Here is a 27,080-nt window from a genome sequence, read left to right as displayed (position 1 = left end):
AAATATTAAAGATTTAATACAAGACTCTTAATATATTGTTAAAATAGCAGTTGAAAAATAAAAGAAATTCATAGACACATTTTTTTTTAAAAAGCATTCAAATTTTGAATTTTCACTTAATACGTAATAATCACAAAAATTCGCAAATTGTTTTAAGCTAGAAATTCATACAAAATTTTCTTTTTAAATCTAAGATTTGGAAATTTAATACAAGATTCCTTAAAAATTTGAAAATCTTTATCACAAAAAAAATGTCAACCGGAAATTCAAATTAAATTTTTATTAGCATTTGAATTTCAAATATTGACAAAAATTCGTCAAAACCATGAGTATTTGCAAATTATTTTGTAGTTCAAAATTCATAATATTGTTTGTATTTACATCTAAGGTTATAAAATTTAACACCAAGATTTTCATAAGTTTTGCTTCAAATAGCTATAGAGAAAATTTGAAGCGTCATTATAGGAAAAATGTTTGGAGCGTTTGAGTTTTAAATTTTTATGAAATCGCGTAATGATAACGATTTATCCTCAAACGAGTCAAACGAATTTAAATTATTATTTGTTATACTTCAAAAATTATAAGTCGTAGATACTTGAAAATTTCACCAGATATTTAGATCGGAAATTGAAAAATTGAAAATTTGTTCAATAATTGTACCACAGATTATAACACATATTAGACGAGATGATTATATCGTGATTACGAAATGTTTTCATGGATATTAGAGAAGAATTTGTTTGAAAGTTTAATAAAAAGTTCCTCATAAGTTATTCTTATAGTTATTAAAAAATTATAAGAATACATACGCACAATTTTTTTTTATAAGCGTTTATAGTTCAAATTTTTACGAAATCTGTCGAAAACGGGAATATTTGCAAGTAATTTTTAAGTTAATAAATTATAAATTTGTTTGTATTTATAACTAAGGATTAAAAATATAACACTAAGATTGCCATAAGTTTTCCTTCAAGTAGCTATAGAGAAATCTCAAAGCGTATTATAGGAAAAATTTGAGGTGCGTTTGAATTTTAAATTTTTACGAAATAGCGTTACGATAACGATTTATCCTGAAACGATTTTAAATATTTGTTATTATTCAAAAAGTATAAGTCGTAGATACGTGAAAATTTTATCAGTTATTTGGATTGGCATTTTCTTTACATGATTTAATTTTAAAAACATTTTTTTTAGATATTTATAGATAACTGAAATTTTCAATTTTTCTGAAAAATTTTTTTGAAGGGTTGATAAAATTTTTTCGGCCCTATAAAAATACTTAAAAATTGAATATAAAGTTCTTTACAAGTTATTCTTATAGTAATTAAAAAAATATAAAAATACATAGGCACAATTTTTTTTTATTAGCATTTGAAGTTCAAATATTAACTTAATACGTACAAATTACAGCAATTTTCAAATTATTTTAGATAGAAATTCATAAAAGTTTTTCTTTTTCGATCTAAGATTTGAAAATTTAATACAAGGCTCCTATTATATTTTTACAATAGCAGTGGAAAAATAAAAGAAATATATGCATAACTTTTTTTAAAAGCATTCAATGTTTGAATTTTGACAAATTACGTAAAAATCACGAAAATTCGCAAATTATTTTAAACTATAAATTCATAAAGTATTTTCCTTTTAAATCTAAGATTTGAAAATTTAATACAAGGCTCCTAACATATTTTTACAATAGCAGTTGAAAAATAAAAGAAATATATAGTCAAACATTTTTTTTTACAAGCATTTAAATTTAAATTTTGACAACATACGTAAAAATCCCGAAAATTCGCAAATTATTTTAAGCTAGAAATTCATTAAAAATTTTCTTTTTAAATATATATATATATATATATTTATATATAATATTAAAAACAGTAGACGTGCCATCGAAGTCATTATACATAGATATCGATTATATTTTGTATTCCACTTTCGTGCTGCCACCGTTGAGATGACCAACATATTATTCAGCAATATCAAAACATTGTATGTAAACATTGAGCCATTTTCCATTCATTTGTTTTTATCTATATATCACGATATATACACGTGACAGCATAAATTGTTATTTTTTTATTATTGATTAATGTTTATTGATATTACTGTTGCATTGACCGCCATCGACATTACATTTTTACTGCAGTCATACATAAAATATTTAATATAAACAAAATATTTTTATTTATTAATATATTTATTAAAAAAAAAATTAAATATTTTTGACTGGTGCAGAAATATTATAGGTAGGCACATAGTCAGGCCAAAATGCAATATTGATAAATTTTAAGCATAGGTATCCTGCCTGTTACACCTCTATTTCTCAAATGTCTTCTCTAGATAAAATGCTATTGTATTAAAGATATTGACGAATGACGAGGGCTTTAGGTTTATTATTATCATTAGGTACCTACTTTTGTAGTCACTCAACTAATCTATATAACTGCTAACTAGCTATAGTTTATGCAAAACAATTTCTAACTTGCATTTATATTGATAGGTAGGTAAATAATTATTATTATTCAGGCCTGTGTCGAGATGGTAGGACTTATGTGGAGTGTTCACTTCATCCCATACAAATATTGAAATATCCATAGTATGGACTCGTCGTTAATAAGGGTTGTGTGGGGTTGAGCAAGAAGAATTCATATTATCGAATCATTACCCCGAATGTTATGTAAGTACCTATCAACAGGGGCACACCCAGGATTTTTTTTTCTAAATTCAAATAATTTTAATATTAATAGGTAGGTAGTATTTATTTTGAAATATGTACAGAAATCTTAAAGCTTGTTTACAATCTTTTACTAACTAATTTTGTTTTTGTTCCGGTTTTAAGTCGCACCGTAGCGGTGATGTTATAGGTACCGCATTAAATCATAAATATTACCTATTAATTAAATTATGAATAATATAGTGATTGTTTTTTATTTTGGGGCTAGCCATTTGGGGGGGGGGGGGCTAAAGCCCGTTAGCCACCCCCTTGGTCGCGCGATTGCCTATCAATACGTATTACACTTAATATTTAATTTTTACCTATATATAATATTATATAATAACTAATAACTTATTTTATACTGATCACTTCAGTGATATTATTAATTAATAATTTGTAATATTATTATAATATTATAGTTCTTGGTCGGTATATGGTTGCCTCATCGAAATGTACGCATGGATCGCCACTGTTATTAGACAGGTAACCTATCGGGTCGTTATAAGAATTTAAATTGTAAATTTTGATAATATTATATTTATATATAATAGGTCCCTACCTAACATAATTAGTATCGAGGTACCTATATAATCCAATGTGAATTATGTACCAATTTGTTCCGTAATGATAAACACGATGATAATAATGCCGGGCGATTTGCAGGTACAACGAAACGGAACCATCGAAATGTTTCCATTCTTTCTCTTGTAGCCGATACACCAACCCATTACATCAATACAATATAATATAGGTATATTACTGTATAGATATTAGACGCAGGCATTTTGGTATTTATAAACCATACGACGAAAAGTCGAAAAATAATGATAAAATCATTAAAACTGGTCGTTTCGAAACTTTTTTGTTTTGTTTTGTGAACCGGAAAGCTTACGTTTTATTACATAAAATAAGATTTAAAGTTTCTGATCTATCTGACTATCACTTTAAATTGATAATTGTGACACGTTACACAGTTATACGATGACCCACCAAAGCTGTTAAAAATTAAGAGTTTTTCTTCTACAACGTATTTATCCAAAGTTCTGTGCATTGAGAGATGTTCCATTCTCCATTATCCGAGATACTTTAAAATTGTAATATATTGTATCTATTATTGTAATTATAAACACAATACAATATGTCGGCAAAAATTGTACGGTATTACTCTTACTCCATTAAAAACATATATGTGAAATTAGAGTAAAGTTCTATATTTCGATATTATGTGCCTTGGATTTTTACTCCAACAACTAAAGCCGAGGCACATATTATTATCATAATATAGAACCTTACTCTAATTTCACATATATGTTTTTGATAGGATATCATTATTTTTTGTCTGGAAATTATAATTCTAGTTGATGGAACAAGTAATAAATGCAACTATATTTCTAATTTTTCACTCTAAGTAATGGTTATGTAATATGCATTATCAATAATAATTGTATATAATTTATTAGGTATTTAATTATTTATAAATTATCTTAACTTGAATTTGATTAAAAATAACTCGTTATTTATTAAGTTTATATCAATAAAAATAAGTTAAGTCAATGAAAATTAAATTTAAGAGTTAAGTTAAAAAGTTAAAATTAACTTAATTTTTAACTTAACCTTAACTTTTTAACTTGTTTATGCACAGGCTTGTATATTATATTATGTAATATTTAAAAGTTATAAGTAAAAAATAAAGTACCAATTTATTTTTATACCACATTTTTAAATGTTTGAGTTTTTTATTTTTGAATTGTAAGGTTAAACAATAAAGTAAGCATGTTTATACTAAAATTTAAATCAACCCAGACTCCAGAGTGAAATATAAAGTTTTAAATTATACAACCCTACAACAGTTTTTAAATTACATAATATATAATAATATAATATTAATATATGCATTGATATATTAGCTACTAAACAAGTGATTTTCATTTATTTTAAAATCCTTTCAATGAATTTTTTATTACCTATTAAATTAATTTATTAATTGGAGTTAAGTTAACAAATGTTGTTAACTAAAACACTCAATGAAGAAGTATGAAAACATATTACATATTAATAGTGTATCAGTACATATTATAAGATAAAATTTATTCTACAAAATGGTGTAGTGAGCGATAGGATACTATAATCTAATTAATTTTTCATGTTTTCAAGAGTAAAACATAAGTATGAGAAGGTCTAATCTAATATTATATCTATCTCACAACTTTGTGGATATATTATTTCGTCATTCCTTGTAAATTAAAAATAATTACAATTCGTTTACACAGTAATACATCAATATTAAAATTAAATTGTTCAACAACCATAATCTACCCCAAAATGTTTCATTATTATATAGGTAATACACATATTATCAAATGCTATAATCCTGAAACATTTATTATTCAATAAATTCATTATTTTAATTGACAGTGAAAAAGAATTAAAATAGTAATTATTAATAATAAATAGTTATAGAAAACAATATCTAATAATACTGACTCTTAGAACACTAAACAGAGTATGTTCTATTTAAAATAATTTAAATCATAATATACTTCCAGTAATTTTTAATAGCTAATTATTTAAGTGATTGATATAACACCATGGTGTTATATATTTGTATAAATTATTTATTCCAATCTAAAAAATCTACAATGATAATAATAATTTAAAAAAAAAAAAAACAATAAAAGATTAAACGTTATGTTAAAAAAATTATACATATATATATCGTCAAAAATTCTATCACTAATGTCAAAATTCATTAAAGATAAAAAAAACATATAAAAATTATATAGTAAAAGTTAGTAAAGTAAACACAAGATTAAAACAATAAACATAGATTTGAAAATAGCGTTGTGATAAATTAAATAATAAATAATTTAAGATTTATGGCCACATTATTTGATTGCACATTATAAAAAGTCTTATTTTCTCCATAAGCTTTTGAAAAACCCACGTTTGGATTGACTGGTCACACATTCTTCACTTATATCTCCTAAAATTGATTAAAATTGTAAATACTCTCTCAAATAATACAAATATAAATTATAATGATAGTTCAAATTTTACATCTAATAAATAATATCACTAATGATTGTATTTATGACATATTATAAATATAATTTAAATTAATAAGTGTTTTGATATTGTATTATATTATACATCCTGATAAGTGGTAATTAAAATTATTCTATACAGTATTAACATACACTATTATAAAGAATTATAGGCTGAAATAGATATTGATAAATCATTTAATATTTATTAAAACGTTAAGCTAATTTCTAATTAATTATTTCTAATTTTAAAAACCAATTGTATTCAAATGTTTAATTTTGAAATTCATATTTTTATTTATATATGCTTAGAAGCTTCTAAAATCTGTACATACTACATAATAACTATAAATTACCGTGTGGCCCAATGACTGAAGAAGAGAATACAGTTTTAGATTTATTACTTTTGTTAGTATTACCTGAAACAAAATAAAATATTATTGGGTATCTTAAATCTCATAACTATGTAATTAATATTATACACTATACATAGAACATAGAAGTGGTAGGTAAGTAATTGTTTTTTAGTATAAAAATAAAATAAAATATTATTTGAATGTTGGAAAGTGTTTGATAATGGTCAATTGATATTCAATTCAGTGACGTATCCAGGTTTTTATTTTGGTGGGAGTTATTAAAAAAATGTTATATATGAAATGAAACACTAGTTTAAATTAGTATGTTAGTTTAACAAAAACAATTAAGTGTAGATTATATTATTTTCCTTTTTAAATTCATTTTCCAGTATTCTTAATTAAATTCCACTAATCAACATCTTTGTATTTTAATTGTTTTACACAATTATAAAATTTTTTAAACTGTTTCATTTGAAATTCAAGTTGAACAACATTTTGTTTTAAAATTAAATAAACACATTTTTATGCATGTAAAATGTAATGTACTAATGTATAATATCCTATAATATCAATATGACAGTATAAATATAATTATTAAATTAAAAACCATTTTAAGTATATTTTATATTATTTTTATCACAATATTATAATCCTAATATTGTTTTATAATATTTTATTGATGAAAAGAAAAACAGATTTAGATTTTTATTTTAAAGTCACTAACAAATTTAAAAAATAATATAGACGAATAGACATCTCGTTTGTTGGTACAGCATCGACTTCCGATAGCTTTTTTTTTTTTAACTGGCGCAAATTAATGAAAAATATTGAAATATTGTTTTGAAATGTTTGACTCATTTTATATTAATCGTTCAAATAGCACTACCGACTAGAGAGTACTAAGTAGAAAGTAAAACACTAAAGTATAATATTAAACTCATTATAAGTAATAAAGATAAGATGTGCTTGTTGGCCGTAGCAAAACATAGACAAAACAGGAAAATAAAATGTAGGTGTTTACAGTATCATTGCCATGCCATAGATTGAGCTTTTATTATATACACATTACTCTGGACTGTGTAATAGCACTTTATTCTTTTTTCAAACCATTAGTATTTTTTTTCAAAAACATTTTGGGGGTGGGGTGGGGTTAATTCCCAAACATGCAAACAATGAAAAAATGTATACATTATGATGTTTAAATTGAATAAAAAATATTTTATTTAAAACAAAATAAATTTCAATAATACCCTTTCTAATAAGTAGACTAGTGACACGTCGAAGTGCTTCTCTAGGAGACCTGTGGAAGAATTTTGGTGTAAGGTTAGGGGGTAATGTAACAGGTTTATGGCCTTCCCGAGAATCCCATTGTGAGTGGCCCACAGGGCTTTTGCTAGCCAATTTGTCAAGCTGTTCTACTGACACAGGACGAAATTGTCGTTGCCGTGGGTACCATCCCCTACCAGGTCCATTCAGGTGCAACAACTCTGCACCAGCCATTGCTTGACCTAAACCAATGCTAGAGCCATGACCAGCACCTCTCATGTTGATACTCCTACTATCTGTATTATACACAGAGAACAATAAGTTAATAATTAAAATATTTTGTTATACCCTTTTTTATTTTGAACTTACTTGACATTTGAGTCATTGTTTTAGTTCCAGTGGCAGAATACTGACGAGGAAAATCACATCTTCCTAATAGTGGAGTATCAGGCAATGAGCTCGAAATATCTGATAATTTTTCAATGGTAGTCGGATGAATACTGGTTTTAAGCATCAAAGGTTTTGGGTATCCATCAGAAACAGGTACTTCAGATGGATAAGTTCTTCTTTCAGACTGCACCTATAATTCCATAAAATCATTAATTAAGATTAAATAAATACCTATTAATTAGTTTAAAATTATAATACTATTAGGTAATACTTAATTAATTAATTTGTTATTTTGCTTTAGGGAAAAAATATATTTTTAATATTTTATAACTATTATTTGCGAGTCGAGTCGATAAATATTACGTATGTTTTTTATAGATTACTAGCAGAAGATATTTTTAAATTTGAAAGAAATGTTATTTTAGCCATATTGGTTTTATATTTTTTGATTTTTGCTTATAAATTACATATTATTATAAATGTGCATTTACTACATACAACATGTTACAATATTATTTGATGAATATACTAACATACTTTTTTTTATGCATCTACTTATGTAATTTTTGTAATTTTTGTAATTTTTGTAATAATTTAATTATTATAAGAAAAGATATTATAATGTGTAAAATTATTTTTTTTATAAAATTAATTAATTAATGACAAGTGAATCAAGTAAGATAAAAATAATTCATTTAACAGAAATTAATATTTAAAGTAGGTACTAACCTGACTTAAGCTTTAATACCATTATAATAATGAATATTATAAGTTCAATTATCAGAATCAAGAGGTGAAATTTGTGAATTTATAGTAAGTAAATAATATAAAATAATATTCAATTAATTTTTTAAGATAAAAAGTTTTGAATGTTTACATTGTACAGTGCACGCCACTAAATAATTAGTGTAATGTTTATATAAATAGTGAAAATATGTAAATATAACTAAATAAATACTACTTACAGATCGTGTTCCAATTTTTTGATGTTGCTGAAAGTTATGAGAAAATTCAGCGTCTATTGATCGAGATTTAATTATTGAAGTACTTGGTTCATTTTTATAAACATCAAATACGAAAGGTACAGGAGCAGAATTTTCTCTTTTTGTTTCAACGCCGTTCAATATAGGTAGCTCTGAAACTACACAAAATTCATCACGATAAATTAATCAAATCAGAAATAATAAGGTATTTTAATTGTTACCAATTTCTTCAATGGGCGATGGGGGCAATGGTCCGAATAAAAATGAATCAAAATCTCCATCAATATTATTAAGGCTTATTTGTTCATTCACAAATTCTTCTAAAATGTTAGCATTTGCATAATTTCCACAATCATCATTAGAATCAATGTTAAGCTCTTTGTCATACAAACTAAAATTTGTATAACCAATGTCAACACAGTCCTCTCCACTAGTCTTTTCTTCAAGCCCTTTATCGAATATGTTAATACTGGTATAATCAACTTTTAAATTGTCTTCTTCATTAGCATTAACTTCATTTCCATTCTCAACTACATTCATATTTGTATAGTCAATATTAACAAAATTTTCATTGTGTTTGACTTCACAAGCCTTGTTGTTAAAAGTTGAAATTTTGGTATAACTAACATTATTAAAACAATTCTCATTATTAGTTATTATATTATCTTTATTATAAACATTAATATTGATATAACCAATACTGGTACAGTCCTCTCCATTGGCATTAACTTCATTTGTCTTGTTAAATGTGTTAACTTCTGAATAACCATAACTTGCACAGTCCTCTTTTTCATTAGTTTTAATTTTGTATTCTGAGTTAACAACATTAATATTTGTATAACCAATGTCTGTACAGTCATTTTCCGCAATTTTTGTATTAGTTTGAAGTTCTTTATTAAATACATTACTATTTGTGTAACTAATGTCTGATAATTCTTTTTCTACAGTAGTGCCACGTTCATGTTTTTTATTAAAAACATTAATATTTGTATAATCAAGACTGTTACAGTCTTCTTCTATGTTACTCTTAATTTCATCTTCATTGTTGGTATTAATTTCAGGTTCTTTCTTAGAAACATTACTATTTTTATGACAATCATTTTGGTAGATTTCCTGTATCAAAACTTCATTATTCACTTGACAATTAACAAAAATATCTTCTGTTTGGCAGCTTGTGTCGACATAGATTTTTTGATTTTGATGTTTAAATAATTCGGTTGATACTTGCACAGACATGTCATGTTTAGCAACAACATTTTTGCAAAGTTTATTCATAAATAATTCGTGTTTAGTTCCACACATAGTTAAGTATGAACACGAATGATGGCTTTTTGTACTATCATAACTTAGAAGATTTGGTAATGAAGAAACTTTATAAAGCAGTGGTGGGTGTGGAGGTTGAAAGTCTGGCGGCATTTCATCAAGGCCATCCACTAGACCATCTTTAAGTAGAGTTTTTATGTCTTCAAAAGTTGAACTAAATCGATTTAGTTCACTATCTTCAGGTAAAGAATGATTTCTATTATTTACATATTTATTTACATAGACTGGCATATCCACACATTGTTTTGGAGAATATTGAACATCATTATTGCTTGAAACAACATAACTTTCTTCTTGAGAGAATTGATTGTGTTCGATTGCTATTGGATGACTATTTAATGGCACATTTTCACTGACTAGAGGCAATACAATTTTTAAGACATTATTCGGTTGGCCATCTAAACACAATTCGTTAATAGATTCCGACTGTAAATTATCTGTCTGAAGAACCGTCACACAACCATTGTGAGAAGAATTAATTGAGTCTACAGCATTAGTTTCATTTTCAGATCCCAAAGGTGAAATGTGTGATACAGTTTCAAGATCAACACATTCCATTACCTGTGCCAAAGGCCAACTTTTACGATCTTTTTGAAAATCTACTGACTTTGAATATGAAATATTTTCATTGTTTTCATTGTATGTCTTATTTTTTATTCTAGGCTAAAAAACAATTATTTAAAATGAAATATCATATTTTTAAATATCAAGTTTGTTTAAATAAATTAAATAAAACACAAATTACCAAAGTAGATGATACAGCAATCGTATTGGGCAACATAATAGAGTGAGATATTTCTTAGTTTCTGAGTTATCAACAATTTAATACCCTAGAAAATGAAACAACAAAGTATAACTAAATACAAATTTATTTAATAATAAAAATGATAAAACTAAAGAAAAATTAAGTCTATCAATATATTATACTTATAATCAGTAAGACATAAAATAACAAAACAAAGAAATCATAACATTAATAACGAAGGCAACCAATTAAATATTTGTAAAAAATGATTAAAATTAAGGGAATTTGATACCGACCGGTTTAAAGAACTTAAAAATAGGCAATTTCTATATTAGGTGCGTGCAAGGCATGGTTATGTGTGAGTAGTAACTGATTATAAGTGTGAGTGACTCCTTTACCACCAGCTAGAAATAAACACTCGCGCACTTCCATGCACATTTCAAAGTGTACAACATAGCACGAGCAAAATAAAATCGACTAAAACATCCAATCTTCTGTCCATCAGTCTGATGGACCTAATAATGTGATAAGACTTTTAAAAACTGATTTGAATTTATTATTATATCTTCTTTAGATCAGGCGTGCCACTTTTTCTAATTTTAATTCAATGTAATCAATATTTATTAAATTTTTTAATTTTACTATATTTAAATCCAAATTTAAAAGATTAAAGGCTAAAATTTGAAAAAGTGGCAAAGCTGATCTCAAGAAGACATAACAACAAATTCAAATCAGTTCTTAAACGTCTTATCGCATTGTTAGGTTCATCGGACTGATAGACAAAAGATTAGAATGTTTTAGTCGAAAGAACAGTCGGTATCAAATCTTCTTAAGTTTAGTACTAAATAGTTTTATTGGATTCTATAAAAACTATTACATATATGTAAATCTAATTATTAAAATTCTTATTAGTGACATTTTGTTTAATAAATTGATTAAATTAATTACATTTTATAATTATAAATTATGTTTTTCTATTTTACAATATTTAAGTTTTACACAATTTGAATAACAGTGTTTCTACATGCTTTATGGCTACAAACAAAATTGCGAAATATTTCATTGTCATCAAGTTTTTAAATCTTCTTCTGCAAACCATACAAATATAACATTGTTATATATAAATATACATTACATGTATATATTATATATAATTAATTATAAGTATCTCCACTAAAATAATGAATATTAGAAATTTTTCTACAGTCGTTAATATACGTATTTAGATTTGTAATACAACATTTATTAGATACTATCTAAAATCATTTAATGACTATTTAAGTAGCTATAAATGTTAATAATGGCTGCATGCCCACATGCCTTTAATCTAGCACATAGTGTGCTAAATAACTATATTTGTATTTATTCTAGATACATTGGTATATTTTTAGGTTTGACTCACAGTAATGTTAAGAGGTTACAATTGCCCTATTTTAGTTTACAGATATGGAACAGAATTCCAACTTAAAGTGTTAATAGGTCGTAAATTTATAATTAGCATTTAAAAAGACCAAATATCTAACTAGGTATTATTTATTTTTTAAGCCTAAAATTAAAATGTCATATAAAAATGCAATTGGATATTTATCAGTTTACTATGGACATAAAATACATATATAATAATATTTATTAATATCAAAAACAATAATAATAACAGTAACAACATTTATTTATACAAATTAATATATAAAAAAATCTTATTAAGTTTTTGATTCCCTGCTTAAAAGCTAGGCTTGTGCTAAATAGAGAGAGAGAGTTCAATAAATTAAAATTAAGAACTGATAGATATAATAGTTAAATTAAGATACAAATCCAGTTATAAAAGAAAGAAAGAACAAAAAATATAAATAAACAAATAAAACCAATAAATAAAATAATTTATGTGGGGAGATTACCAATTTTATTGTTGTGAACACAATATTTTGCAGAAGACAATATTGCAATGAAAAAGTTATTAAATGAAAAATAATTTTAATGCATTTTAAACCTTTTAAACCCGTGTTTAAATCAATTAAATTTTTTTACATCTATTTCAATTTTTTTACATAATTCAATACCAATATTAACGGGGCAATGTTGGCCAAATGTTGTAGCATCTAATATAAGAATTATTTTTAGACCTAATATTAAAATAATGATTAAACTTTATAAATTCAAAATTATAGTAGTACATAATATAATACAAAATGTATTATGTAGATGGAATTAAGATTATCGATAGTAAAATCAGAATAAAGTAATCTAACCAGGTACAGCCTAGATTACCCTTAACAAGTTATTAATTGCAATATTAAGAGAATAAAGATGTGATTTATAAGCAACCCCCCCCCCAAACACAAATTCTGCGAGAAATTAGAGATTGGGTAAGTGCAAAATAAATTATTTTAATATTTTTCAAGTTTGAAATCTTTTTTAATATTTTGAATTATAAAATAACTATCTAATTAAGTTCAAGACATAGTATATATGATCATTCCATTTAAGGTTGTGATAAAAAATGATGCCTATATATATAATGGTTTATTTTGTAAACCCCCTTAATTACAGACTTTATCAGGTATATACATTTAGACACTGGCAAGTTTATAGTCCTATAATATTGTATAATAGTAAAGGTTCAATAATATATTATGCTCGTTATACTCATGAATAAATAGATAAGAACCTATGATCACTTTAGGTTAGGTTCTCGTAAAAACTTGTGCACCAAGCCTATTGTAGTTCTTGATATTTCATTGATCAAAATAATTCAAAAAATCAAAAATAATAATTTTAAATTAAATAAGTTTTTAATGTATAATCTAGTATTGATAATATGAATAGTTAATGAGAATTCGAGAACTGAGTAATAGACTATCAGAAAAAATGTGATCACAACTATATATTTAGTCATGGTAATACTAGCATACCTATCTATAGGCAAAGACCAGGTAAAATATTTAGGAGTGGCTAAATTATTAATGTTTTAATAAAAAATTAAATAAATAAATATTTTTTTATAGATACTGAATAATAATGAAAAATACCCTGGAAAATACTATGTAAGTAACTGATGAATACAGTTTGAATTTAAAAAAAAATGGGCAAGTAGGTAACTACCGGTAATGGCTCTGCTGTTCAGTAGGTATTGAGTGTATGTTTGTTCTTTGTCATTGAGAAAGCCAATGTAATGAAAGTGTTAAATTAAAATTCAACGATAAATCATTAAAAAAAAAAAAAAAAACATACACAAACAAAAATAAAATTGAGTTCTGAGTGAAGACAGTCTAAATTTTTGAAAACTAGAATTGCCAATATATAAATTTTAACGAATATATTATTCTTGATTATTTTAAAATGTACAGGGGATCTTTAATATTTTTTTACCAATATACGTATTTCTATTTAAAAAATACAAATTTATTACAAGACTGTAATAGGTAAATGGAAGTATTATGGAAGTCTCACTGTGCTTAAATTATGGTAAATTAGGTTTATACATAAACATATTTTCAAAACAATTCTAGTTAAGCTTCCAAGTGAATTTTTTGTTTTGAAATTATTATTAATGCATATTATGTCTGGTCCACATAGTGAAATCACTCATTACATGAAATGTACAATAACCATACTTCTATAGTGTACTTTGTGTAATTATTATGAAACAAAATTGTTATATTATTTTGCAATAAATAATTATATTATAATATTATACTATAATAATTTATTACTTAACTTTTTTATATTGTTCTATGAACAAAAATATTACCAAAATAATTGATTGACTTAAATAATAATCCCGATAATAATTAATGAAGTCTAGGTAGGTGAGTATACATTTTTCTTCTTTATTATTTATTTTACATGACAATTGATTATGCCATTGACTGTTACATATCATATTATTATTTATAAAACAAGCATACCTACTTAATTGGCAAAGAGTTTTTGCCTTACACAAACAAAACAAAAATCCTTTCTCTCCTGAAATATTTTTAATTATTTCTCACACCGAAAATTCAACATTTTTATCAACTTAAGAAATATTGAGTTGTTAATTTTTTCAAAAATTCACTACTGAACCATCCTTTAAGTGAACCATATTTTGTTCTAAGTTTATGCAATCCTTTTTTTTTGAATTATTATTTAAATCAATCAATTAATTATTTTGTTCATAGAACAATATAGAAAAGTATAGTATAGTCTCGAGTATAGTTTAGTTATACATTAAAATAAAGTGATATAATTGGGATAATATAATTATTTATTGCAAAATAACATAACAATCTTGTTTTATAATAATTACATAAAGTACACAATATAGGTAACCTAGGTATTGCCCATTTCACAAAATGGATGCCCATATAATATATTTTCGTCAAAATTCATAATCTGGATATCCAGTTCATGAAATGTGTGATTTTAGTATCTGGATTCGACACATGTACACCTGATCTGATCATCTGCTCAGATAATCAAAATCAAAAACCTACTTTAACTTGTTAGGTAAAACCTTCTTGAGTAGGTCTCAGAGTTCAAACAAAATAGTCAAAAGTACAAAAACTCCGGGCAAAGAATACCATACTATTATGTTTTGGTATGTCAATTGTTCAATTATTGTGTAATCATAATGCAAAACTAAATTCGATCAACAAATTCTAAATTGCCTTAATTTTTTTCATCAAAAACTTCATAGGAATAATAACAAAAAAACTGTACGATAGCTAAACTAGAATTAATGCACATTTTTCATAAATTATTTTGATTTTGATTATTGAAAGGTAAAACTTAAAATAATTTTTAAATACCTATCTAATAATTTAAAATTATATAAAAAAAAAATAACTAATAAATAAATAAGTACTTTATAAATTGTGTTTACATAGTAGATAGAGGTACCTTGTAGCACATTAATCATTATTAATATTAAAGAATTGATTTATAACAAGATGTATGTACATGTGTCTACATCAGTAGGAAATTTATACTGTATACGTACGAGTACTTATAATAGAGAATATTAAAAAAAAAAACAAGTTATTGAATGGTTATTATTTATAAGTCCGCGAGGTGTTTTCTAACTAGTTCCAAAATTAGAACATGTAAAACAATATATAATCCAAATATGGAGACAACTTGTAATTTCTAGCTACACAAATTTGTTTGTATAATATAGGTAGTTATACTTATCGCTTATAATTAAATTCACTTACATACAATAGAGGTGCTCTAATAGGAAAAAATATCTAAGTCCAGAGATGAGATTCAAATCATGCTGTTCCGTTAATTGTCTCCATTCTACAAAAAAAATAAATAAATAGAATAATAATAATAATAATAATAATAAAATGAGGTGGGTTATTTTGTTAGGAAAAGTTCATGAATAACACAAATGTTTTTTCTTGAACTTTTGATTTTAGAATGTATAATTTAATTTTAATGTGGGCCACGTAATCGAGACCGCTGCTCTATAGGTATAGGAGCTTAATTGAAAGGTTTAGAGCACTGTACATTGATGCATGAATCGAGGAGTGGATAGTGAGACGACAGAAAGGCCATAATTGAGATGGGACTCGATGATGCGAGTTGGATGCCCTCGTCTTTGAGCCTTGGTTTGTCTTATGCATGAATAAAAGTACATAGTACCTAATAGAAAAACCAATCATCCAACTCACCTAACACGGCGGCGCTCCGCTTCTGTCTCGAACGTGTACGTTGATGAGTGGCACAACTACTGTGGGCCCACGGAACGCCGTCGAGTCACGAATATCGTACTAGTCGCGTACCATCGTCGGCATCATCGACACTGTTGTCGCCTTGTCGTCGTCGTCATTCCTCCGACCGTGCAAACGGAAAACGCAGACGGTCGGCCCCCCCGCGAACGTTGTTCACTCGTTTCGACGAATCGAAATATTTTCGGAGTGGTAAGAGAAAAAAACTAGACGGATTAAAAAAAAAAAAAAAAACAAAAAAAAAATCAACAAAACAATATGGGGGACGAAACGCAAATTTCAAGAGTTGACACTGGCCGAAAATAATCAATAACTTCGCTTCTGTTATGATGTTGTGTACGTGCGCACGTATGCGCTTGTGTGTGTGTGTGTGTGTGATAATGTCAGTCCTTGACATTGATAACGCGATGTTTACCATTTACTGCCGCCACTGATGATGCCGAACGTCTCCGCCGCGTCGGAGATTGTGGGTCGGTCACGCGAGTGTGGATTCTGGTGGGGTGGTGACGATGAAGGGAGGAGTGAATGTTTTTAAGCTTTTTGCTTTTATAAGCCTTACTACGCGATTTACGCCACTGCGACGGTGCACGGACGACTGTCGAATATACTTTGATAATGATATCATACCGATACCATCGTGTCCATCACTAGACAGTCATTACTTAGTATTTAGTTTCTATTAATATAACTAACGACATATGACATTAGAGTACAAATTCTATATAAAACTCCTTAATTATCTGAGAGATTTATTGTGTTTTTATAAGACTTGTTTCTATTACTTCGAAAAAAAAAAAATACCGATAACCCACGTAGCGTTTATGAAGGAGTGGCTATCTGTTTTTTTTCGTTATCTACAATTTTTGCTGTTAAATGTTTTAATGTGTATCACAACTACCTGTAATGTTATTCATTATTATGCATCAGTAATTCGGCATATTATATTATTATGTGCCAAGATCTAAGAAACAATGAAATACCCATGTGCATACCAATATGCACTAAAAAAAAGCTCAAATATGCACCTATTATATTATACTAAATATGGTCATATCAGGTACACTTGGAAAAAGAATAATTATTCTGTGATGTGTATTAGTTTATTATTTCTTATATTTGTGTGTGTGTACACGACAAGTTGTCAAAATAATGCTTCGATTTTCAACTTCAGTACTTTTTCAGGATGGAAAGTAAATCTAGTTGGTGCATAATTGAGTTCAGATTTTAAAATCTTCAGTAGTTTTCAAAAGCACTGGAAATAACAAAAAAAAAAAAACAAAATTAAGGAAAAACGGGAATTTTTACGCATAATCAATTTTTGAGAAAACCTATTTTAGATATTTGTGTAACTTTAAAACAAATTAGGTTAGGTATCGTAGATACATGATATTTTCACAGAATGTTTAAATTAGAATTTTCTATATTTATTTTGATAAATTGATATTCGTTTAGTACGTGACCTACCTACCGATCGTGTGATCTACCGTATAGGATATTTATTTTGTATGCGTGACCTACCAGACCGATAATTAATTTAAAACAGTCAAATTAATTATATAATTAGGTTATTTTATTATTACAAATTACGGATTATATTCAATATCAGTCAACAAAATATCAATATAAAAAAGAGGGTAAGTCGTGTATGTCGCTCTGCTGTACAGTAGGTTACAAGTGGGTTACTGTAATGGATGGAATTAATTTTGAATCCAATGATATTATATCATTGTATACAAAAAACGATTCTGAGCGAAGACGGTTTATCTGTCTAGGATATATTATAGATTATTAAAAATTTTCAAATCTTAGATTTAAAAAGAAAATTTTTTATGAATTTCTAGTTTGAAATAATATGCGAATTTTACATATGTTGTCAAAATTCAAACTTTGAATGCTTGTAAAAAAAAAATTGTGACTACGCATTTCTTTTATTATTCAATTTTTATTGTAAAAATATATTATGAGCCTTGTATTAAATTTTAAAATCTTAGATATAAAAAGAAAATTTTTTATGAATTTCTAGCTTAAAATAATTTCTGTATTTTCGTGATTTTTACATAATATGTTGTCAAAACTCAAACTTTGAATGCTTAAACAAAAAATTGTGACTATGTATTCCTTTTATTTTGCAACTGCTATTGTAAAAATATATTAGGCGCCTTGTATTAAATTCACAAATCTTAGATTTAAAAAGAAAAACTTTTATGAATTTCTATCTAAGATAATTTGAACATTGCCGTAATTTTTATGTATTTAGTCAAAATTTTAACTGTAAAATCTTATAAAAAAAATTTGTGACAATATATTTCTTTTATTTTTCAACTGCTATTGTAAAAATATGATAGGAGCCTTGTATTAAATTCACAAATCTTAGATTTAAAAAGAAAAACTTTTATGAATTTCTATCTAAGATAATTTGAACATTGCCGTAATTTTTACGTATTAAGTCGATATTTGAACTTCAAATGCTAATAAAAAAAATTGTGCCTATGTATTTTTATAATTTTTTGATTACTATAAGAATAACTTATGAGGAACTTTGTATTCAATTTTCAAGTATTTTGATAGGGCCAAAAAAATTTTATCGACACTTCCAAAAAAATTTTCAGAAATATTGAAAATTTCAGTTGTCTATAAATATCTCAAAAAAGTCAAAATATTTTGAAAATTAAATCATGTAAAGGAAATGTCAATCTTAATAACTGGTAAAATTTTCAAGTATCTAGGACTCATACTTTTTGAATAATAACAAATATTTAAAATCGTTTCAGGATAAATCGTTATCGTTACGCTATTTCGTAAAAATTTAAAATTCAAACGCAATTAAAATTTTTCCTATAATGACGCTTCGAGTTTTCTCTATAGCTACTTGAAGTAAAACTTATGGAAAACTTAGTGATGTATTCTTAATCTTTAGTTATAAACACAAAAAATTTTATGATTTTTCAGCTTCAAAATTACTTGCAAATTTTCACATTTTCGACAGATTTCGTAAAATTTTGAACTATAAAAGCTTATTAAAAAAAATTTGTGACTTACGATTTTTAATTTTTTTTAGCTACAATAAGAAAAACTCATAAGGAACCTTGTATTAAATTTTCAAGTTTTTTTGGTCGTCCAACATTTTTTTACCGACACTTCAAAAAAAATTCTCAAAAAAAGTGTAAATTTCAGTGGTCTATAAATAACTCAAAAAAAGTCAAAATTTGAAAATTAAACTGTATATAGAGAACACTAACATAAACATTTGGTGAAAATTTCAAGTATTTAAAGTGATTATTTTTTGAATTACAACCATATAAAAAAATCGATTTGGTCGAAAACTGATTTTGCGTAAAAGTTCCCGTTTTTCTGTCATTTTTTTTGTTTGTTTTTCTCGATTTTTTTGAAAACTGTTGGAAAATGTTTACTTTTGACCTCTATAATGCACCAAGGATCTTCAATTTTACATCGGAAACCACCCCCAAAGTTTGAAATCGAAGCATTATTTCGACTAGTTATGCTGTACACAGACACAAAAAAAAAAAAAAAAAAAAAACACACATCATTGTAAAATCAATACATTCATCACTTCGTTCAGAATCTAAAAAATTCATAAAATTAAATTATGTTTGGCAATACACTTTTTGTACATCACTTAAAAATTAAAAAAAAATTTTATCTTGCGTGTTGATACTTGATACATCATCAAAAAAGTAGAAATCATAATAATAAAAAATAATCGTATACAATTTGACTGTCAACATTTTTAAGTTTTAAACACGCGATATCGGATTAACGACAGAACATGTACTGGTCGTACTGACAATATTGTCGATTATGTCAGAATGACAAAATATCTATTGGTAAAAACCAGTAAATATATAATATGATATAATTATAAATATAAGCAAACATAGGTTGCCCATGCCCATCACATAGATAATCGTCTTGGTAGGTCCAGTAGCGTATATAGAAATAATTTTTGGGGTGGGCTATAATATATAGCGACTAACAATAATTATCTAGCACCTAGAGACTACAATATAGTTAACAGTTAATACTGTAATTTCGGGAGGGACTAAAGCCCACAAGGCCCCCCCCCCCCCTATATTCGCCACTGGGTAGGTCACACACTAAACCAGGTAATCCAGATATGAGATAGGTCACATACTAAACGAATACCGTTACATTTTCAAAATATTTCAAATATTTTAAAGTTATTAGGCATTTGAAATTTTCCGTTTTTTTTAGTTTTTATTCTTTAAACGTCAACAAAATTTTAGTTACCTATCGGTGAAAAAACTTGAAAATTTAATACAAGGTTCCCCATAAGTTGATATAATAACAGTTGGAAAATATTAATAACATAGGTATAATCGAGTTTTTTTTATAATCATTTAAAGTTTAAATTTTAACAAATTTTATTCAATTGAAAATTTACAAACTATTTAGTTGTTAAAAATGTATAAAATGTTTATTTTAAATACCAAGAATTGAAAATTTTAATTACTGTTCCAGGTAAGTAGTTAATTCTGTAAACAAAAAAATCTAAAAATTATACAATCACAGTTTTTTTTAATAGTTATTTTAAGTTCAAATTTGGATGAAATTACGTATTAAATAACCAAGAATAACAATTTTTGTTTTATTGTTGTAATTTAAAAATATTATTCGTGGCCTGTTGGTACTTCAATTTCTATACCTAGTATATTTTATATTTTATATTCTAATATTAATAATTAATATCGTTAATGACTTAGGTATATTATTAATACTTTTTAATAATTTGTACTTATGTACTATGAATGACTGAGTGAGTCGGGTATATAATGAACCTGATTTGATTAATTTGTTATTTATTTTATAGATATCTACATTTTTTTTTGAACGAATAAAAATATAATTAGGTAATATGGTTTAAAATATTCTAGACTGAGAAACAGTCTCCGCTCAGAATAGTTTTTCGTATACAATTATATCAATGAAATTGAATTTAATAACATCCATTACAGTAACCCAATTGTGCACTACTGTACAGCAGAGTTAAATCTACTTACTCACTTTTTTATTTTTTAATTGCACATTATGCATTATTTCCAGAATTCTAAATTTAAAAAAGGTAAATTTATCAAATACAGTGAATTTTAATTCATGTTATTTTATCTATTTATTTAAAAATATAATATTTTAAAATGTTAAATATGATTAGGGAGATTGTCATATGATATTATATTATGTAGCGAGCTGCGATTAAACCTATAGATCATCTACACTATACGTAAAATAATTAATAAGAATATAATGATAGTAGTGATGAAAGCATGTAACAGCGTAATGACGATTATATTATTATGTTCATAATTAGGGTTGTAAAATTTCATGAAATTTTTTTTTTAAATATTTAATTTTTATGAAAAATAATAAAAATAATTTTAATTAAAATATAGAGTAGAAATTGTATTAAAATATTTTTTACTTAGTACATTATACAAATTACATAATATTCATATAAACATACTTGAAAAAGTTTCAAAACTCATGAAATACCTATATCAATTTATTAATTCATGTTCATTTAATATTTTATAGTTACTAATTAGTTATAGTTATAACCAGAGCCTCTATAATAATAATCTATAAGTTATAATCTTATCTAATAAATTATTAGATAAGATTATAACTAAAATAACTAATTTTATGGCCATACCAAATACTCGATAAGACGTTATCGATAAATATTGCGAATAATAAAACCCATTTAAAGTGATAATACTCTAGCTGTGTATAAAATTATAAAATCAACTGAAAATTAGACACAAAATAAGCATTTATAAGTACAAAAGGTAAATAAAAAGGCAAAAAGGCATTTATAAGTAAAAAGGCAAAAAAAGGCAAAAAAAAAAATCTATCGTCTAAGAAATTAAATGAAACACATTTTTGTATAAAAATTATTTTTCTATTATGATTAATAAAAGAAAGGCATTTGCCTTCAAATCCGAACCCTACTAATAATATAATATTCCTACTTAAATGCAAGTAAAATAAAAATTTTATATTTATTAAATCCTTGGTAGGTATAAGAGTATTATTATAATTTGTAATTTACAGCCTATAGCACTAATATAATATAATATAATATAATATAATATAATATAATATAATATAATAATATATAAATATTATACTAAATTAGTATATTAGTATTATCAATTATCATTATAATTTACTAAAATTAATGAAAAAAAATAATCGTGAACTGGTAATCACTAATCAGCTATGAAATTTATTGACCATCTGGTGTTGATTTTGTCAAATATCAAATATTAATTATATTTTTCAAATTCATTGAAATATTTCAAGAAGACGGTAAGTTTCCAGTTTTCAATATTTCAAAGTTAAAATTTCGTGTGAAATATTTCGTACTTATAAAGTCATAACTCTATACATAATAATAATCAAAGAGCTAATTACTTCAACTCATACATTATTAATATGTAGTAGAGTTAATTCATTCAAATTTGAATACATAAGTTATCAAACCCAAAATTAAATTCATTAAATTAGCTAAATAATTATGTTGTTTCAAATTTATGTATAAACATAAACTAATGTAATTGAGTTTTGGTATCTTTTTGAATTCTAATATTGTATAATCCATGGATACTAAAATTGATTCATACAAATTTGAATTTATAATCCAATGAAAAAAAGATGATTTTTGTTCTGTCAAACTTATGTATAACTAAAATATAACATAGTGTATAATCAGAATGCTGTTTTAATTCACTTTGTACATTATTCATGGACTCTAGAGTTAATTCATTAGAATCTATATAGATTTAACCCCAACTCACAAAATGAAATTCTTAAAATTAAATGAAAAAAAAAACAAATATATAAACATGAACTAATGCAATAGACGTTTGGCTAGCTATTTCAATTTACAGGATATATTATTCATGGATATAAGAGTTAATTCATTCAAATTTCGATTGATATACCCATACCCCCAGTATACAATTCTTCAAATTAGCTGAATTATGTTGTTTAAAATATATGTATTACCATAATACAATATAAAGCAGTACTTGAAATCGATTTCAAAATCGATTTTAAATATCGATAAAAATCGTTAAAATTGTTTAAATAAAATCAAAATTAATATCGAAATCGTGAATAGCTTGTTAATGATTTCCAAAATTTCTATTAAAATTGAAAAAAGTTAATATCGATATTTTATAGCGAAATCGAAATTATTACATAATCAAATCGATTTTAAATAAATTAAAAAAAAAAATCAAAAGTATACAAGCATACAGATATCAGGTCTATTTATACTTAATATTGTTCATATGCACATTCATTGTTAAATTGGATAATAACATTGACTATACATATTGTTTATCATGCACAATAGTGTGTATAGTAATAACTACTAATAATTAATAACTTATGTCTAATATTCTGTTTTCTGAGAATGGAATATTTACAATATTGTATACATATTACAGAATAATACTATAATAGAAATCGGGGTTCGACGAGCGTTTGATGTTGACTTGTTGTTATTGCAAGTTTTATTTTGATAGGTACCTACACACATTTGGCTTATTAAATAAAATGCTCGGAAAAATATTTTTTCCAATATTGTACATGACTTATTTTGTATTTAGATATTTTGTATTATGGCGATAACATAACATCTTAGTCGTTGGCTTGCGTATGTCGTGTTAACAATAACTATAAAGTTTAATAAAAATATGATTTGTTTTATATTTTATAGATTTATATTAGTATTATTATTATTTTTATTAGTATTATTTAACAATAATAAATAAAACATTGGGATGTTTGTAATGTGTCTTTATTGTTATTTTTTTTTAAAAATCTCTCTTTAAGAAATTGAAAATGACCAAAAGTATGGAAATTTATTAGCTCATTACTTATAACTTATAAGGTACCTATGTTATTTTGAGTGGCTCTAGTGTTTGGCTTAGTGGCAATTTAGTTGATATAGTTAATCAATATTAGAATTTAAGATCTAAACATGCTAAACTAAATAATTACTTTAACTTTGTTTGAAATGTCAAAGTAATAAAAAATAATATACAATCATAGTTCAAAAATTGAAAATAATTCACTAATATCAGTGATATCGAAATAATGTTATTTAAATTATAAAACTAAACTAAAATCGTAATAAAAGAAAATTATATTTAAAATCGAAATCATAATATAATTAAATCGATATTCTGCATCAATAAAAAAATCACAAAATCAATATATTATTTTTAAATCGAAATCGAAAAATATTAATATCGATAAGCAAAATTGAAATTATAATCGAAAATTTTTATTTCGATTTCAAGCACTGAATTATAAAGTATAATCAGAATGCTAAACAATTTCATCTTGTAACTTATTCATTAATAATAGGGGTTAATTAATTCAAATTCGAATGATATACCCATACCCTCAAAATACAATTCTTCAAATTAGCTGAATTAGGTTGTTTAAAATTTTGTATTACCATAATATAATATAATTTATAAACAGAAAGCTATATAGTTCCAATACGAACCTTATTTAAAGATACTAATAATAAATTCATTTAAATTTGAAATGATATGCAAATAACGCCCAAAATAAAATTCATCAAATTAGCTAATTATGTTGTATAAAATATATGTATTACCGTAATATAATATAATGTATAATCAGAAATATAAATAACAACAGTTTGTACCATATTTATAAATAAAAAAGAATAAATTCATTCAAATTAGAAATGATATACTATCAATTCCCAGAATACAATTCTTTAAATCAGCAGAATTATGCTGTTTAAAATAAATGTAGTAGCATAATGCACTACAAAGTATAATCAGAAAACTAAAAATTTTCATTTTGTACCTTATACATTAATAATAGGGGTTAAATCAATCAAATTTCGAACATTATACACATACACCCAAAATAAAATTATTCAAATTAACTGAATTATATTGTATAAAATATTTGTATTACCATACTATAATATATTGTATAATCAAGAAGCTAAAACGTATCAATTTGTACAATATTTATAAATAATAAGAGTAAATCCATTGAAATATCATATGATATAATATCAATTCCCAGAATACCATCCTCCCAATAACCTGAATTACGAAGTTTAAAATATATGTTTTACAATAATATAATATAATGTATAATCAGAAAGTTAAATAATATCAACTTGTCCAATATTCATTGATAATAAAGATAATACATTCAAGTTTCTATTGATATATTCATACCCCCAAAATTAAATTCTTCAAATTAGCTGAATTTTGTCGTTTCGAACTTATGTACAAACATAAATTAAAATATTGGACGTTTTTCTAACTTTTTGATTTCTAATATTACATAATTCATGGATAATAAAGTTAATTCATTCAAATTTGGAATATTATACACATACCCCCAAAATACAATTCATCAAATTAGCTGAATTATGTTGTTTAATATATATGTTTTACAATAATATAATATAGTGTATAATCAAAAAGCTAAATAATATCAACTTGTCCCTTATTCATGGATAATAAAGTTAATTCATTCAAATTTCAAACGATATGCTATCAACCCCTAGAATGAAACTCTTAAAATTAGCTGAATTATGATGTTTAAAATATATTTCTTACAATAATATAATATAATGTATAATCAGAAAGTTAAATAACATCAACTTGTCCCCTATTCATTGATAATAAAGTTAAATCATTCAAGTGTCTATTGATTTATTCATACCCCTTAAATTCAATTCTTCAAATTAGCTGAATTTTGTTGTTTCGAACTTATGTATAAACAAAAATTAAAATATTGGACGTTTTTCTAGCTAATTGATTACTAATATATCATAATTCATGGATAATAAAGTTAATTCATTCAATTTTCAAATGATATGCCCATACCCCTAGAATACAACTCTTAAAAATAGCTGAATTATGATGTTTAAAATATAGGACTCACAATTAAATAATATATTGTATAATCAGAAAGCTAAATAATATCAATTTGTAACATATTTATAAATAATAAGAGTAAATCCATTAAAATGTCATATAATATGGTATCAACCCCTAGAATACAACTCTTAAAATTAGCTGAATTATGATGTTTAAAATATATGTCTTACAATAATATAATATAATGTATAATCAGGAAGTTAAATAACATCAACTTGTCCCTTATTCATTGATCATAAAGTTAAATCTTACAAGTTTATTTTGATATATCCATACCCCTAAAATTCAATTCTTCAAATAAGCTGAATTTTGTTGTATCGAACTTATGTATAAACAAAAATTAAAATATTGGACGTTTTTCTAGCTTTTTGATTTTTAATATAACATAATTCATGGATAATAAAGTTAATTCATTCAAATTTCAAACGATATGCTATCAACCCCTAGAATGAAACTCTTAAAATTAGCTGAATTATGATGTTTAAAATATATTTCTTACAATAATATAATATAATGTATAATCAGAAAGTTAAATAACATCAACTTGTCCC

At 25.0% G+C, this 27,080-nt stretch overlaps 1 protein-coding gene across 1 annotated transcript; it reads right to left on the bottom strand.

Moving 5' to 3' along the window:
• Window positions 1-5,080: 5,080 nt before the first annotated feature.
• On the bottom strand, window positions 5,081-16,916 carry LOC107169564 (uncharacterized). Its single transcript, XM_015519335.2, has 9 exons — window positions 16,481-16,916; window positions 16,019-16,103; window positions 10,827-10,911; window positions 8,980-10,744; window positions 8,741-8,916; window positions 7,755-7,965; window positions 7,370-7,681; window positions 6,120-6,182; window positions 5,081-5,702 (listed from the first exon to the last, which is right to left on the bottom strand). The coding sequence occupies exons 3-9, from the start codon at window positions 10,860-10,862 to the stop codon at window positions 5,632-5,634; spliced, it is 2,634 nt and encodes an 877-aa protein (XP_015374821.1). The 5' UTR covers window positions 10,863-10,911; window positions 16,019-16,103; window positions 16,481-16,916; the 3' UTR covers window positions 5,081-5,631.
• Between the last annotated feature and the right edge of the window lie 10,164 nt (window positions 16,917-27,080).

The sequence above is a fragment of the Diuraphis noxia genome, unplaced genomic scaffold (assembly GCF_037042655.1).
Source record: "Diuraphis noxia isolate RWA-SAM2 unplaced genomic scaffold, SU_Dnox_SAM2 contig0001, whole genome shotgun sequence".
In the NCBI taxonomy this organism is placed as follows: Eukaryota; Metazoa; Arthropoda; class Insecta; order Hemiptera; family Aphididae; genus Diuraphis; species Diuraphis noxia.
This window is presented reverse-complemented; position numbering and strand designations above follow the sequence as displayed.